General features: G+C 42.1%; 1 protein-coding gene across 1 annotated transcript in view; it reads left to right on the top strand.

Annotated features, from left to right (window-relative positions):
- Positions 1–14,935, top strand: part of LOC311061839 (STE20-like serine/threonine-protein kinase) — a 52,779-nt gene that overhangs the window by 32,449 nt on the left and 5,395 nt on the right. Inside the window, exons 9-16 of the mRNA XM_084080536.1 lie at positions 26–245; positions 660–1,162; positions 2,042–2,172; positions 3,654–3,777; positions 8,180–8,359; positions 11,721–11,850; positions 13,105–13,229; positions 13,756–13,947. Coding sequence (XP_083936662.1) covers positions 26–245; positions 660–1,162; positions 2,042–2,172; positions 3,654–3,777; positions 8,180–8,359; positions 11,721–11,850; positions 13,105–13,229; positions 13,756–13,947 — 1,605 coding nt within the window. The remainder of the gene's footprint in view (positions 1–25; positions 246–659; positions 1,163–2,041; positions 2,173–3,653; positions 3,778–8,179; positions 8,360–11,720; positions 11,851–13,104; positions 13,230–13,755; positions 13,948–14,935) is intronic.

The raw sequence follows: 14,935 nt of genomic DNA on the forward strand, positions 1-14,935 counted from the left end.
ATTTGTTTCCGACACCCCTCTCCAGGGCCATAAACGCGCCCCGTCGGACGTCAGCGTTGCCAGCTCGGAGGAGGAGAAGGTCCCCTTGTCTCCTTCCGTTCTGGAGCCTGTCCCCGAGAAGGCTGAACCAGTGCCACCCGCCACGCCCCTGGAGCTCCCCGTGTCCAACCACGTTGTGGACTCCAGCTCGACGGTTGAAGAACCCAACGCTCCGGCGGTCGTGCAACAGCAAGAAGAGACGCCAGGTAGGCTTGTCACAATTATTACATAATCGTCCAAACGCAATTATTTGAGATAATCGCAATTATTTTTGCATAATCGGCATAATTGGCATTATCGTTTCCATGTTGAAAAATGTTCACACATTTTCAAATATATTAAAAAAGCAGAAATAGCAGATCTACAAGCTTACATCGCGTCACTTCGTAACGCGTTGACAACTATTTCTGCAATTTTTACATGTATAAAATTCTTAAATATGTAAATAATGTCTTTGTATATTATATCTGCCCTGTGCATTTTTTTTATTACAAAGCCTAAAAGGCATAAAGACGTTTATATTGTATTCATATGTTCCAATGTTCAATGCCAAACACACAATTTAATCGTAATTATTTGAGTGACAATTAATCGTCAACTTAAATTTGTAATCGTGACAGCCATAACGCCAGGAACCCCCATTGAGGACGGAGAGATCGTAGAGGAGAAGATCGCAGAGTCGGACATAGCGATGGACATAACGCCCACCGAACCAGAGACCAAGCCTGAGGCTGAAGCACCAGCCACGCAGATGGAACAGCTGGAGATAACCAACCAGAACGAGGTGGACACAGCCGACGTCACAGCTGGTGAAGAACAAGGAAAAGCCACCGCTGAGAGTTCGGAGGCCACCGCCGCTCCTGTGGAGGAAAGGGTCGAGGTCGTGGAAGAGCCCAGCCCGGCGGCCGAGGAGGAAAAAGAAGACCCCTACAAGGGTCTGAAGGTGACCTTGACGTTACCTGGGGAAGACCAGCAGAGAGATGTTTCAGAGCAGGCCAACAACAACAGAGAGAAGGACTCAGACTCTGGCAGGGGTTCAGCTGATAACAGCAGCATAGACCTGAACCTCTCCATCTCCAGCTTCCTCTCCAAAACCAAAGAGCCAGGATCTGTCTCCTCACAGGTTAGGCCTGGGCAATTTACCCAACATATATCAAAAAACGATATTTAGGACCAATAACCGACTTAATCTTTTTCTTTTTTTTAATATCTCATATAACAATACATTGACACAAATTCTAATCGATATTGTATTATAATTAACTAAATCGATTAGTCTAATTAACCACTTAACCCTGTATTATACTTCATTGTACAATGGTAGCATACATAAAGAGTGGAAAGTAGCTGATTTACAAGCTTACTTGTGCTGCTATTTTCACTATTTTATTTTGTAATCGTTTATTAATTGTAAAGGAAAAAGATTCAAATAATGGTGATATTGATTTGAAGTCATATAGCCCAGCCCGATCCCTAATTCTGAACAATTGTTATTTTAATTTCAATATCAGGTTTTAGCTTGTAAAACATTTGAATTGAACATTAACCACACATGAACCCTCTGGGCATTTTAGAATAGGCACACATTCTGAAAAGACTAGTCCATCTATTCCTGCAAAGAGATTTGGTGTAGAGGGGAAACAAGAGGGGGCCAAGTACAGAACAACCCTAACCCCGGTCAACGAAGTATAAAGGGTTTGTTAAGGCACAAGTTGTTAACGCACCATCATAAGTGAACTCTTGTAAACAAAGGTTAACCACTTATACCTTAGCATCCTTGTTCTGGCGAAAACTTAAGCAGAAAATATAAGATAGACAAGCTCACAATGCATCGCGCTGCGTCGGCTATTTTCAGCGAAGATATTTGATGTTGAGCGAAAACAGAAAATACAGTAGTATAGAGCCCTGAGGGACTCAACAACATTATGGGGTTTTAAGACAGAACTGCAAACCGTCACTGACAGAGAGGCTGCCATTGTTCTTCCTTTTTTTTCTTTCTCAGGACATCAAGCGTCAGAAGAAGACGCTGAAGAAGACGCGTAGGTTCATGGTGGACGGAGTGGAGGTCAGCGTGACCACGTCAAAGATCATCACCGACAACGACACCAAGAACGAGGAGATGAGATACCTCAGGTTAATACCACCAGCACTCTGTTACCTCATAGAGCTCTGCTTGTTGTAGACCAGTGCTTCTCAAACTTTTGGACCCCCAAATTGACACATATTTGCCAGGGACCCCCATGAGAGAAGATCTTTACGATTATAGCAGTGACTATCAACCATTTTAATTTCAAGGACCCCCCCCAGGTTTGATATGCATTAGGCCACGGACCCACAATTGATACCATTTTGATTGCCGGTCCCCAATCTACACTGTAGTATCATCATTGTTCATTTAACTCTGCGAATGTACGAATAGAACAGGTCCATTTGGTTCCATTTGTAAACACATGTAAGGGTTAACTTGGTTCCTAACTATTGCTTTGGCTTGGGACCGCCTGGAACCCCCTCAAGGACCCCTGAGGGCCCTACTTTGAGAACCACTGTTACTGAACACTGTTTCTCAACCAGTGGTCCACAGTATAATTACAGGTGGTCCATGGGAAAATGTTTAAAAATATAAGATTTTAAAAATACAACTTTAATAAACATATTGTACCTTTGCTAAGTACATCAAGTTCATCAAATGTAAGAAACGTTTTGAACTAATAGGCATAGTGTGGTGAAACAAAAGAAGCTTGAAATGAAATATTGACTGTTGTCACACAATGGAAAATCTAAAAATCTTGTAGATTGGCTATTTTTATTACTTGACACAGGCTTAGTTGCAACTAAGTATAAATCTGGCTTTAAGATCAGTAATGTTAAATATGAATTAAAACATAATAAAATAGAAGTGTTATACCCTACATACTAAATATATCTGTGGGTAGGTGGGGTGGGGAGTTACTTTTCTGAAATATGCTAGTGGTTAGCCCGAAGTTATAAATCAATACGTATGCAGCTATTATGCATAAATTAGTTCTGCACTAAGCTATGTTTAGGACCTGACTGAATTGAATTAGGCCTAAGTTGCACCAAAGCAGTTTCCAGTCTGCTAATGAGGACATTGTATTTGGTTGCTGCTTTACATTATCATTCCAAAGCCCTACAGTATGTCGGGCGGAGACCTTGTATGTCCAAAACACTGACTTTTTCAGGAAATGGAAAAAATAACCAATGGATCCAATGTAGTTATTATTTAGTCTCAAGGTCTTTTCAATGATTCAATATGTATAAAAAATAAATAAAAAACACAAACACACACTCTTAACCACTGTCAACCTGGTGTCCCTATTTGGGGCATGTCATTATAGACAAAATAATTAACAATTCCTATTGGGGGTTCCAAATGGACCCTTACATGTCTGTAACTCTGAGAGTGTACAAATGTACACCCTCAGAGTTATGGTAGTCCTTGAAATTAAAATGTTGGAGATCCACCAGTATTGTAAATGTGAAAGAACCCATTCCATGGTTCGTCAATGTTGGATCCAGTTCCTCCGGTTCCCGATCCCGACCCCTACTGTCTAAGTACAGATCTCTCCATAACGACACCTTTCTCCTCCTCCCAGGCGTCAGGAGCTGAGGGAGCTGCGTCTCCTGCAGAAGGAGGAGCAGAGAGCCCAGCAGCAGCTCAGCAACAAGCTGCAGCAGCAGAAGGAGCAGATCTACAGGCGCTTTGAGCAGGAGACAACGGTCAGTTCAAACTAGGGTTTAACATTTTCCGGGAAATAGCCAATTTTAATTCCCGGGAATTTTCAGACCTTTTCCCGGGCTTCCCGGGAATTCCCGTTAAAGGGTAAAAAAAAAAAAAAGTGCCCACTAAAATGCATTTATATGTAGATACTTAAATAGCCAATTTTACACCGAGGTGCCCAAATGTCCCTATTGTGTCCACCTATGAACTTGCACTAATAAAGTTGATTTTTTAAAATCATATAAATATAATATATAAATATAATAGCCTATAGTGCCCTGCCCTGGCGGAGATCTGCCTTGTTGCGCAGCAGCGGGTGAAGACAATTAACTTAACGAGGAGCTGCGCTCAAAACACTCAAACAACGTCAAACTCTAGCTGCTGAAATAAACGTTCCATTTGTATCATTATTGACAAGAGAATTTGCAAAGGATTATTTATTTATTGTCCATCAGAGCGCCGGTGAGGTCACAGCTTATCTCTACTTTTGTAGGATATTGATTTGATAGCCTAAACTTGTCATTTGTTTGCAGTTATTAAGTTATATTAGGCTACTTGCTGGATATTATAAGACTCCATTTTGGGATGTTGGCTGTATGTTGTCTATTAATCTATATTTTGTTGTTGATCAAATGTGGGGTTTTGTAGTGTGATTTTGATGCACATGCATGCGCTGCCAGCACTGACAATCAATGAGACAGACAGCTGTTGTGCAGTTCACTTGTTCTACTGGGTAGTTCTAGTAAAATGGTAGTTTGAACGTTCTAAAATGCAAGTGTAGGTAGGGTAGGCTACATTAATGATGATAAAAAAATCGGACCACATCGGTCTAATTCTCTCTCTCTCTCTCTCTCTCTCTCTCTCTCTCTCTCTCTCTCTCTCTCTCTCTCTCTCTCTCTCTCTCTCTCTCTCTCTCTCTCTCTCTCTCTCTCTCTCTCTCTCTCTCTCTCTCTCTCTCTCTCTCTCTCTCTCTCTCTCTCTCTCTCTCTCTCTCTCTCTCTCTCTCTCTCTCTCTCTCTCTCTCTCTCTCTCTCTCTCTCTCTCTCTCTCTCCAGCTCTCCGGTCTGTCCTCTCTCTCTATCAAAAAGCATTGCTTGGCGTGCGCGCATTTTAAGCTGGAATATAGGATCGATCATCAAACCTACCCATTGTTAATGCAGCGTTTCACTTGATGATGTTGAATCTGAACTAGTCAACTGGTGTCTACCATATTGACAGCAGAGGAAACAGTGAAATCAGCGTGCGCAGGGCAGGCAGGGGGCATCACGGCCACTTGTGTTTTATTTTGTTCATTACTGTTACATTCAGTGCGTCCCATATTGGTTCACAACGGGACGATGGGACCCTGCCCTGGTCGGCAACGCGGCAAGTAACTTGCCTAATTATAATAGTAATTCCTCCACGCTGTAGATAGGCCTTTCTACTAATTAGTATTCATTTCTAACAAGAAAAAAAAAAAACGGGAAGCCCGGGAACCGAAGTGAATTCCCGGGATGGTAAAAAACCCCGAATTCCCGGGATTCCCGCATCCCGGGAATCCCGGTGTTAAACACTAGTTCAAACACTCCTTCCTCACGTCTTCATGTCAAGGACCCACAAGTTAACCCATTAAGCCGATTCTACAAATGCCTTCTAAATCAGTAGTTCTCAAACTTCCGTGCCAAGGACCTCCAAATTGATATATATTTGGCCGTGGACCCCCCCATCTGAAAATATTTTGTGTCAGGGACCCACCCAGAAGAGGAGAGTTGTGTTAAAAAAAATCTAAATTATTCAAGATAAAAAAATAAAACAATCTAAAATAGCAGATGTACAAGCTTGCAGCACGGCACAAAGTCACGCGCTGTGAGCTTGTATATCTGCTATTTTTGAATAGCCAACGGTAAAATCTAAAATGACATGGTTTTAATGTAATTGGTTGCGAACCCTCCATCTGAAAATATTTTGTGCCACGGACCCCCCCCCCCCACCCATACAAGATTTAAAGATTTTTAATATTACATTTTCCAAGTAGTTCTGCTACTTCACATAACTCTAACGCACATTGAGGTCGTGCACAAGGAGGGGCGAAGGAGACATTTGAGTGTTGGAATTTGGCTATAGCCTATTCTTTCCTGCACTATAGTGTGTGTGTGTTTGTGTGTATATATATATATATAAGCTCTGCTCACATCAGAACAATGGGATTTAGGTTGAAAATCCCTTTTAACTCGGCTAACTAAACAGGGTCAAGGACCACACACAGCTACTGTGATTGTAGAATGTGTAGTTAAGCCGAAAACAACACATCACCTGCATTCTTGTTGTTTTTCTCCTCCACTGGAGGATTGCTCTTAAAGGTAGGGTAAGTGATTTTCTTTGATTAAAATAAGTGTAAAATATCTCTATATTCTGATATGGTGATGACACAAAGAAATGAGAGACAACATTGGAACTGGATAAATGGATAATCTGATAAATGGGTATTCTCTCCTGATTGGCTGACATTTTGTCACCCACCTGTTTATTAAAGAGCTGGAGAGACCCTGTTACTGAACAAACACTCAATAGCAATGATTACTATCAGAATATAGTGCTTTAACTTTTTAACAAAAAACTTTAGTTTTTTAATCACTTACCCTACCTTTAAGTACTGGTATGGGGTGTTAATTGAACCCTGAGAGTGTACAAATGGAACCAAGTGGACCCTTAACGGTCCATTTGGTTCCATTTGTACACACTCAAGAGTTACAGACCCGTAAAAAGGTCCATTTGGTTCCTAACTATAATCATTTATCCCGGGGACCCCATGGAAAGACCTTGTGTTGAGTTCGTCTTGACCCCCTGCCAGTCAATGCCAGCTTAAGCCCTGGCATGCCTCCTTTCGACATGCCTCCTCACCTCTCAGCTTTCATGAGCCCCCCTACGGCTCTTACATCAGTGTGCCCCCCGTGACTGATTCCTGCCCAGTGAAATGTAAATCTCGCCGTCAATCAAAGTTAAGAGTTTTACCGTAAGGCTGTTTTTGCCAAAGAAAAGCCGTTGCATTTGGCCTCTGGAATGTAAACACACCCAAGTCATTCCCTTTCCATTGTGTGTCAATACAGAGACACGCACGCACACACACACACACACATTTAACTTCCACAAAACGATAGGAAATGTCAGCGATCTCACTTTTACCAGTTGGGTAGGAGTCACTTTTTTTTTTTTTAAGCTCGAAACGCGGCACGAAGCGGCGCATTTCGAGCTTGTGGATCTGGTTCTTTTGATGCTTTTGAGTGACGCTGTAGTGTGATCAAGTAGGGCATTAATTTACGTTTTGAGCTTGTCGATCTGCTACTTTTTCTATTTTTGAATTTGAACCCTGAAAATGTACAGTTTTGGACATATGAGGTTTCCACCCGACAGAGACAATTATGTGTTCTCAAGGGTTTCAAAAAGCAAGTTGAACAAATTCCAATATTCTATGACGTGTACACACTGTCTGCCTGGCACCCAGGTGAATTCAGGGCCTCGTCTGCTGGATATTTAGAATGCTCTATATTCTATATATTTTATTATAACCCATATATTCCATTAACCAGTTGGCACACGTTTAAATCATGTCACCATTCCATCACGTTTCAATTGGAAACATGAGCGACTATTTGAGAAAGACACCTTTTTTCCCCTATCCACTTTCAGTCAATACCCACTACCTTGTACTGTGGTCCCTTGTCACTGCTGACCCCTACTGGTTGGTCTTAGGAAGGGTGTAGGCCAGGGGTCTTCAACGTTTTAAGGCCAAGGACCCCCTAGCTGAGAGAGAGATGAAGCAGGGACCCCCTCTATATTGTATAAAATTGTGTTTCAGATAAACTTTTGCTGCTCTTTTTTCCCTCTACACCTATAACTCTTTGCCAAAAATAGCCGATCTACAAGCTCACAACGCTTTTCTAAAGTTCTCCTCAGAAAAGGGATGCTAGGGTTCAAGTGGTTAATCTAAGAAAAAAACATATCACACAAAGATTTGGCGGACCCCCTGTAGTAACTCTGAGGACCCCCTAGGGGTCCCGGACCCCCTGTTGAAGACCCCTGGTGTAGGCCATTGTTTCTCAAAGTGGGGTCAGGCGACCCCAAGGGGCTCTTGAGGGGGGGGGGGGATACCAGGGGGTCCCCAGCTAAATGTGTTAATATAGCATCACAATCATTTTTAACCACCATATTGTATATATATATAATATATATATAGCAGATATACAAGCTAAAAATGAGCTTGTGGATCTTCTACTTTTGATGCTTTTGTGTGACGCTGTAGGGTGATCAAGTAGGGCGTTAATTTCCGAAAAGAATGGACCATTGGAGATGGGGGGTATCTGCCCGACAACGATATTATTATGGATAACCATAAAACGCTGCTACTTCTCCTCGTCCCTCTAGAGTAAGAAGCGTCAGTACGACCAGGAGGTGGAGAACCTGGAGCGGCAGCAGAAGCAGACCATCGAGCGTCTGGAGCAGGAGCACACCAACCGGCTGAGAGACGAGGCCAAGCGCATCAAAGCTGAGCAGGACAAGGAGCTGTCCAAGTACCAGAACATGCTCAAGAACCGCAAGAAGGAGGTAGGCCTTAACAACCCATTAAAACTGGGAAAGCATCTGTGTCATTTTATATTTTAGCAATATTTTAACCCCTTTTTTTTCCCCGATATGTTTTGTCTTTTTCTGCCTTTTATTAGATATTATACAGTAGTCTGGACGGGAACATTTGCCAAAAATAGCCGATCTATAAGCTCACAATGCGTCACGTTGCGACGCATTGTGGGCGCTTGTAGATCGGCTACTTTTGGCGAAGAGATTTGGTGTAGACGGATAAGGCAATCCAAGTACAGTTGTAGCTGAGGTCTGTTTTTCTAAGAATAGAGGGTTTTACTTTACTGAGTTAATTAAGAGAACAGCGAGTGGTCATGTATTTAAATAGCATTGCGTGTCCCGTGTTGGAAATGAACCTCTTGCCTTGACTATCTTATGGTAATGCCATGGTCTACACAGTGGAATGCATATTCCCTAAACATCATCGATTTTCTTGTAAAAGGAATAGGAACATTTCCTATTCATGGTAACTTGTTTGGATGCTCTAGCAAACACACACACACACACACACACACACCTCACTGATCTCTCTTATAGATGTTTACATAATCACCCTTTAGCCCTTCGCAAGCTAAATCAGCCACTCCACAGCAAGCTATATCAGTCTACTCGTCTGTGGGCAGCTAATTGAACCGTTGAGGATCGCATTCAGAAATAAAAGTCCATATTTTGTATCATTCCATATAGTATGCCTCCGGTTTCGTCCATCCGGCCTTCACCACACTGATGAAGGCTGTATGAAGACCAGAGCGGTCAGAGCGTGGTGGTAGAGTTATGTTTGGTATTGTACTGGGCAGCTGCCAGGTGTGTAACTGTAGTGACACAGGGTGTTGCTGAAAAAGAGCTTGTGGAACCTAATAATAATTACAATACGTGAAAGAAAGAGAACAAGGGAACAATTGAGGTATGTTAGATAATGCCATAATGACTCCATGCATGGTTATAGTGTCATTCTCTTCCGCCCCTCAATTGTTGATGGCTACGATGGCAACAGTCCAAACAGGAAGTGGGACTGTCACCCAAGCATGTGACAAATGCCATCATGAAACATATTAAAGATGAGATTATCCAAGCCCCACCCGAAGAGGTAACGAGGGCAGTTCAGCTGCGTTTGTGGTGAATTTTCAACTTCCCCTTCCATGAAACTGTATCTGCATATTTTAGCCTTTATGATACAAACTTGACTCCATTCAGTAGATATTCTTTCTCCCTTGCTTTTTTAACTGTTAACTTCGCTCCATTTTACTTTCGGGGATCTTTTCCACCTATCTGAGAGTGCAGTGTAGTATATTCTACTGTTCTAGTTAGGTGAACAATGCAACTTTTGGTCAGAATTGCGCATCGGGGTGGCGCAGAGGGCAAGTTCCGTCCCACCACGTGGAGAATTGTCGCAACTCTTCTCTTTACATGGCTCTGGGTCTACCTAAGCTGTGCGCTAACATGTTTCCCAGCCCACATACGAGTAGCCCACGAGCATGGGAAAGTTGCACTTGAAAGTTACATTGTTCCCTTTTGTGTGTGCGTGTGTGTGGGGGGCTTTGGGTGTTAACAGGAGTATAAGTGTGTAGGAGGATATCGTCTCTGTCGGGTGGAAACCTCATATGTCCACAACTGTTACTTTTCAGAATTCAAAACTAGCAACTAACAAGTAGGGAGTTAATTTACCTAAAAAACACAACAAGTTACAACATGGACATAAGAGGTTTTTGCCCCGACAGCAACGATATATAATGTATTGTGATCCACAGGGAGTGGCCAACATTATGATACAGTCGTTTCAGTTGTCTTCCTGTGCCTTGTGCAACGCCCCCATACAGGATGTAAGTGAAGGTTGTGTGTGTGTGTGTGTGTGTGTGTGTGTGTGTGTGTGTGTGTGTGTGTGTGTGTGTGTGTGTGTGTGTGTGTGTGTGTGTGTGTGTGTGTGTGTGTGTGTGTGTGTGTGTGTGTGTGCACTGCTCCTTGAGCCTGTCTCTGCTGTGTCTCTCAGTGCACAGCGCCTCAGTAGCTGTAGGGTTGTGTGTGTGTGTGTGTGTGTGTGTGTGTGTGTGTGTGTGTGTGTGTGTGTGTGTGTGTGTGTGTGTGTGTGTGTGTGTGTGTGTGTGTGTGTGTGTGTGTGTGTGCATGGCTGATGATGAGCTCGTAGCAATCTTTATGTCCAAAATCAATAACTGGGCAGAAAACGATAACTGATGGTTATGGATATGGTTATTGTTGTTATGGACCCCCCATAACACGACGAAAAAATTTAATGAGACAAAACTATTCTACAGACATGATTCTCCACTGGTGCTACATCATACCACAACAAGGCTCCTTTATTATCCATTTAATAAAGGCTATTGCTACAGGAAGCATAATTGTCTCTGTCGGGGGGAAACCTCATATGTCCAGAACTGTTACTTTTCAGGATTCGAATTCAAAAGTATAAAAAGTAGCAGATCTACAAGCATGAAATGCTTTTGTGTGACGCTATAGTATGATCAAGTAGGCGTTAATTTAAGAAAACACACAACAAGTTATGAATATATATAAGAATATGGAGAAGAGGTTTCTGGCCGACAGCAACGATATCTGACAGTAGGCTATTAGCTGACTCTGTGGAGAATGAATGCTATGTTGCTAGCTCTGACTGACGTTACCCTCTCCCCTAGCACCGCACGTGTCTGCCTGCGCAGCAGAGTAGCCCTGCCTATAACCCAGAAGCCTAATAATCCCCCTTGGCTTGGGGGGTGATTCCCCTTCGGCTAGATGTTTGGTATCCTGCGCAAGATGCAAATCCAGCTGGTGGTTGTTTGTAGTAAAAAAAAAAGGCATGGGTTTCCGAGGCTATTTTGTAGTGGATCTTGTGCAATTTATTGTACAAACTTCATTCCGACTTGTTATTTCTCTGTCTGCGTGTGTTCCTGATGTGTGCAACGGGGGACCACAGGCTGGGGGTTCCCCGTCCTGTCACAATTATTACAATCGCAATTATTTGAGATAATCGCAATTATTTAGCAAATGTTTCCATTTGTAAAAAAATGTTCATAGGTTTTCAAACATTTTCCAAAAATGGCAGAAATGGCAGATCAACAAGCTTGTAGATCAGCTATTTCTGCTATGTTTTACATGTTTTGAAAGTATAAAATGATCAAATATGTCAGTAATTTCTTGTATATTTAAAGGTATATATTTAAAGGTAGAGTAAGTGATTTCTTTGGTTAAGATAAGTGTTAAATGGCTCTATATTCTGATAGTACTCATTGCTATAGAGTGTTTGTTTAGTAGGAGTCTCCATGTCTCTCCACCTCTTTATTAATGGATTAATGTTGAGTCTTTCTCCTCCTCACAGGAGCAGGAGTTCCTACAGAAGCAGCAGCAGGAGCTGGACAGCGCTCTGAAGAAGATCATCCAGCAGCACAAACACGAGCTGGCCACCATCGAGAGAGACTGTCTGAACCACAAGCAGCAGCTCCTGCGAGGTACGGACGTATTCAAGGACCCAAGTGGGCCCTGATCCAGAAAAGGTCTAGAAAATGTTCAAGTGGGCCCTGATCCAGAAAAGGTCTAGAAAGAGCTGCACAAACCCCCCCACCCCCCACCCACATGACCAGCAGTGAAACTTCTTTTGTTTCCAAGAAGCAAGCAGAATGCTGACTCCTCATCATCTCATCAGAGGTCATTTACTTAGCATAGGCATGTACTCCCTTCCAGTGGTGGGGGAGGCAGTGATTCTCAAGTTTTTTTTTTCATTTCAAGGACCCCCAGTTTGATATGCGTTAGGCCACGGACCCCCATTTGATAGGATTTATTTTCTCTGGGACCCCAATCTACACTATGAGAGTGTATAATTGGACCCGTCCATTTGATTCCATTTGTACACTCTCTGAGTTATTAAAGACACCGTTAAGGGCCCATTGGATTCGTGATTTGATTTGTTTTACCCGTTTCTATCTTTCCATTTGCACTCTCTCTGAGTTACAGAGCCTTAACGTAAGGGACCCCTGGTGGTCCCCGGACCCGATTTTGAGAACCAGTGTCTGATAGCCGATCTACAAGCTCACAACACACTGCGGTGTGAGCTTTTACCATGAAGTCTAAAACAGGCCTCAGAGCCTGAGTGCCCAGACTGAGAAACATCTTAAAAAAATATGATTTGAATTGCATTTCAAAACCACCTAGGAATGTGTTTCCAATGTGTTTTTGCAGTTCAGACTTGATGAAAACCAATCTGAGTCCAATCTATACAGGCCAAAAATCTGATTTTGGCTGCTGGTCTGAACATAGCCCTAGTGTCTCATGTATAAAACATCTTTGCCACACTATATTGTTGCTGTCGGGCAGAAACCTCTTATCTAAAAAGTTTTACTTTTTGTGTTTTTTTTGTAAATTAACGGCCTACTTGATCATACTATAGCGTCGCACGAAAGTAGCAAAAGTAGCAGATCTACAAGCTCGAAACGTGTCACGAATTCGAGCTTGTAGATCTGTTACTTTGGCTATTTTTTAATTTGAATCCTGAAAAGTACCTGTTTTGGACATATGAGGTTTCTGCCCGACAGAGACGATGTAATATCACATAGTGATGGTGATGAGCTCTCTGTCGCAAGCTGTCCTCTCTCTCTGTGTCTCTCTCTCTCTCTGCACTAGTAATGCCTTACAAATAACTTGCTAGCGCTTTTTTGAATGGTGCGTGTGTGCTGTGACTGACCTTGTGTTTTGTTGTCTGCATTCAGCACGAGAGGCGGCCATGTGGGAGTTGGAAGAGCGCCACCTGCAGGAGAAGCACCAGCTGTTCAAACAGCAGCTCAAAGACCAGTACTTCATGCAACGACACCAGCTGCTGAAGAGACACGAGAAGGTGCGAGAAAGATGCTTTTAAAATAGCTGTTATAGTTGTTGTATTTCTGTGTGACTTTTTGTGGGATTTGTCCCGTCTTTCAAGACTGTAGTCTGTTGACTGAACAAGGAATCGATTAAACACTTAAGCGTTATTTTGTACTTTGTCGTACAACAGTGTTTACGAGAGTATGCAAAAATAGTGAAATTACCAGATGTACAAGCTTACACTGTTGTGAGCTTGTAGATCGGCTATTTTATTCACTAGTTATCAATTGACCAAAATAGGGATTGATCATTAATCGGTTATCTTAGCAAATGATTATTATTTTTAGAACTGATTAAAACGATTACAATCTCACAGAGCATCACAACGTGGTGAGTTGTGACCTTGTAGATCAGCTATTTTCACTATTTATATATATGCTTTTTAAATCATTAATCGTAAAGGAGTCAAAAGTTTGAAAATAAGCGTGACATTGATTTGAAGTCGTATAACCCCAGCCCTACATTAAAACACTAACCCAGTGTTCTCTCTGTGTGTGTAGGAGATGGAGCAGATGCAGCGCTACAACCAGCGTCTCATCGAGGAGATGAAGAACAAGCAGACGCAGGAGCGGGCCAGGCTTCCAAAGATCCAGCGCAGCGAGGCCAAGACGCGCATGGCCATGTTCAAGAAGAGCCTCCGCATCACCGCCGCCACGCTCAGCGTCGAGCTGGAGAGAGACAAGATCAAACAGGTGAGATTAGGGAGAGGATCACCACATCGTACTCTAAAACATCAGATCATACTATCATTGATTGATTGAATGCTTTATTAATCCATTAAGACCGGGAATGCATCTGTGTCATTTTAATATTTCTTTGGCCATTCAAAAATAGCAGATATACAAGCTTGTAGATCTTTTACCATGAAGTCTAAAATGCTATTTATTTTTAAATCGTGGAAAAAATTGTGCAAATCTTTGAATATATATATTTTTTAAGCAAACATTTGTGAAATATTTGGTCCAGGGAGATCAAGCTTGTAGATCTGCTAGTCCAGGGACCTCCAGAAGCGAAGATTTTAGTAAAAAATGTTTGCTTTAAAAAATACAATTACTCAAAAGATTTGCACACATTTTCACGATTTTTCGAAAATAGTGAATAGTGCAGCACTCAGTGGCGCGCTATCAGCTTGTAGATCTGCTATTTTTGAATAGTCAAAATATTAAATAATGGTTATAGCTCAAATCTGTAAACTGATAAAAGGAGACTCGCTCACTGCATGGATGTATAGGAAAAACTCCTTAGACGAGACTTAAAGAAAAACGTTTCTCTTTATTTTGTAATGCCCATAATGTGCTCAGTGCTCAGTGGATTAAAAAGCAAACGTTTTCAGTCCTCCCAGGACCTTCGTCAGTGCTATAATGGTTGGACACAGACAAATACACTGCTTTTATAGGGTGCTTGATCACCTCAGCTCAGGTGCTGAGGATCACTACTCAAGGTCATCACCATGGCTACCATAGGGCGTGGACAGATCAATTGCAGACATGAAAAAAACAGGATTACACATTTGTGTTACATTTGAATCATGAAGTTCACTATACAGACAGTTTATGAATCCAGTCCAGTCATGTCAGCATTCTCTTGATACACATTTTTGAAAAACATTTGTTGAAAAATTCAAAAATGTGTATCAAGAGAATGCTGACATGACTGGACTGGATGCATAAACTGTCTGTA

The sequence above is a fragment of the Gymnoscopelus microlampas genome, assembly GCF_963454915.1.
Source record: "Gymnoscopelus microlampas genome assembly, chromosome: 2".
Classification (NCBI taxonomy): domain Eukaryota; kingdom Metazoa; phylum Chordata; class Actinopteri; order Myctophiformes; family Myctophidae; genus Gymnoscopelus; species Gymnoscopelus microlampas.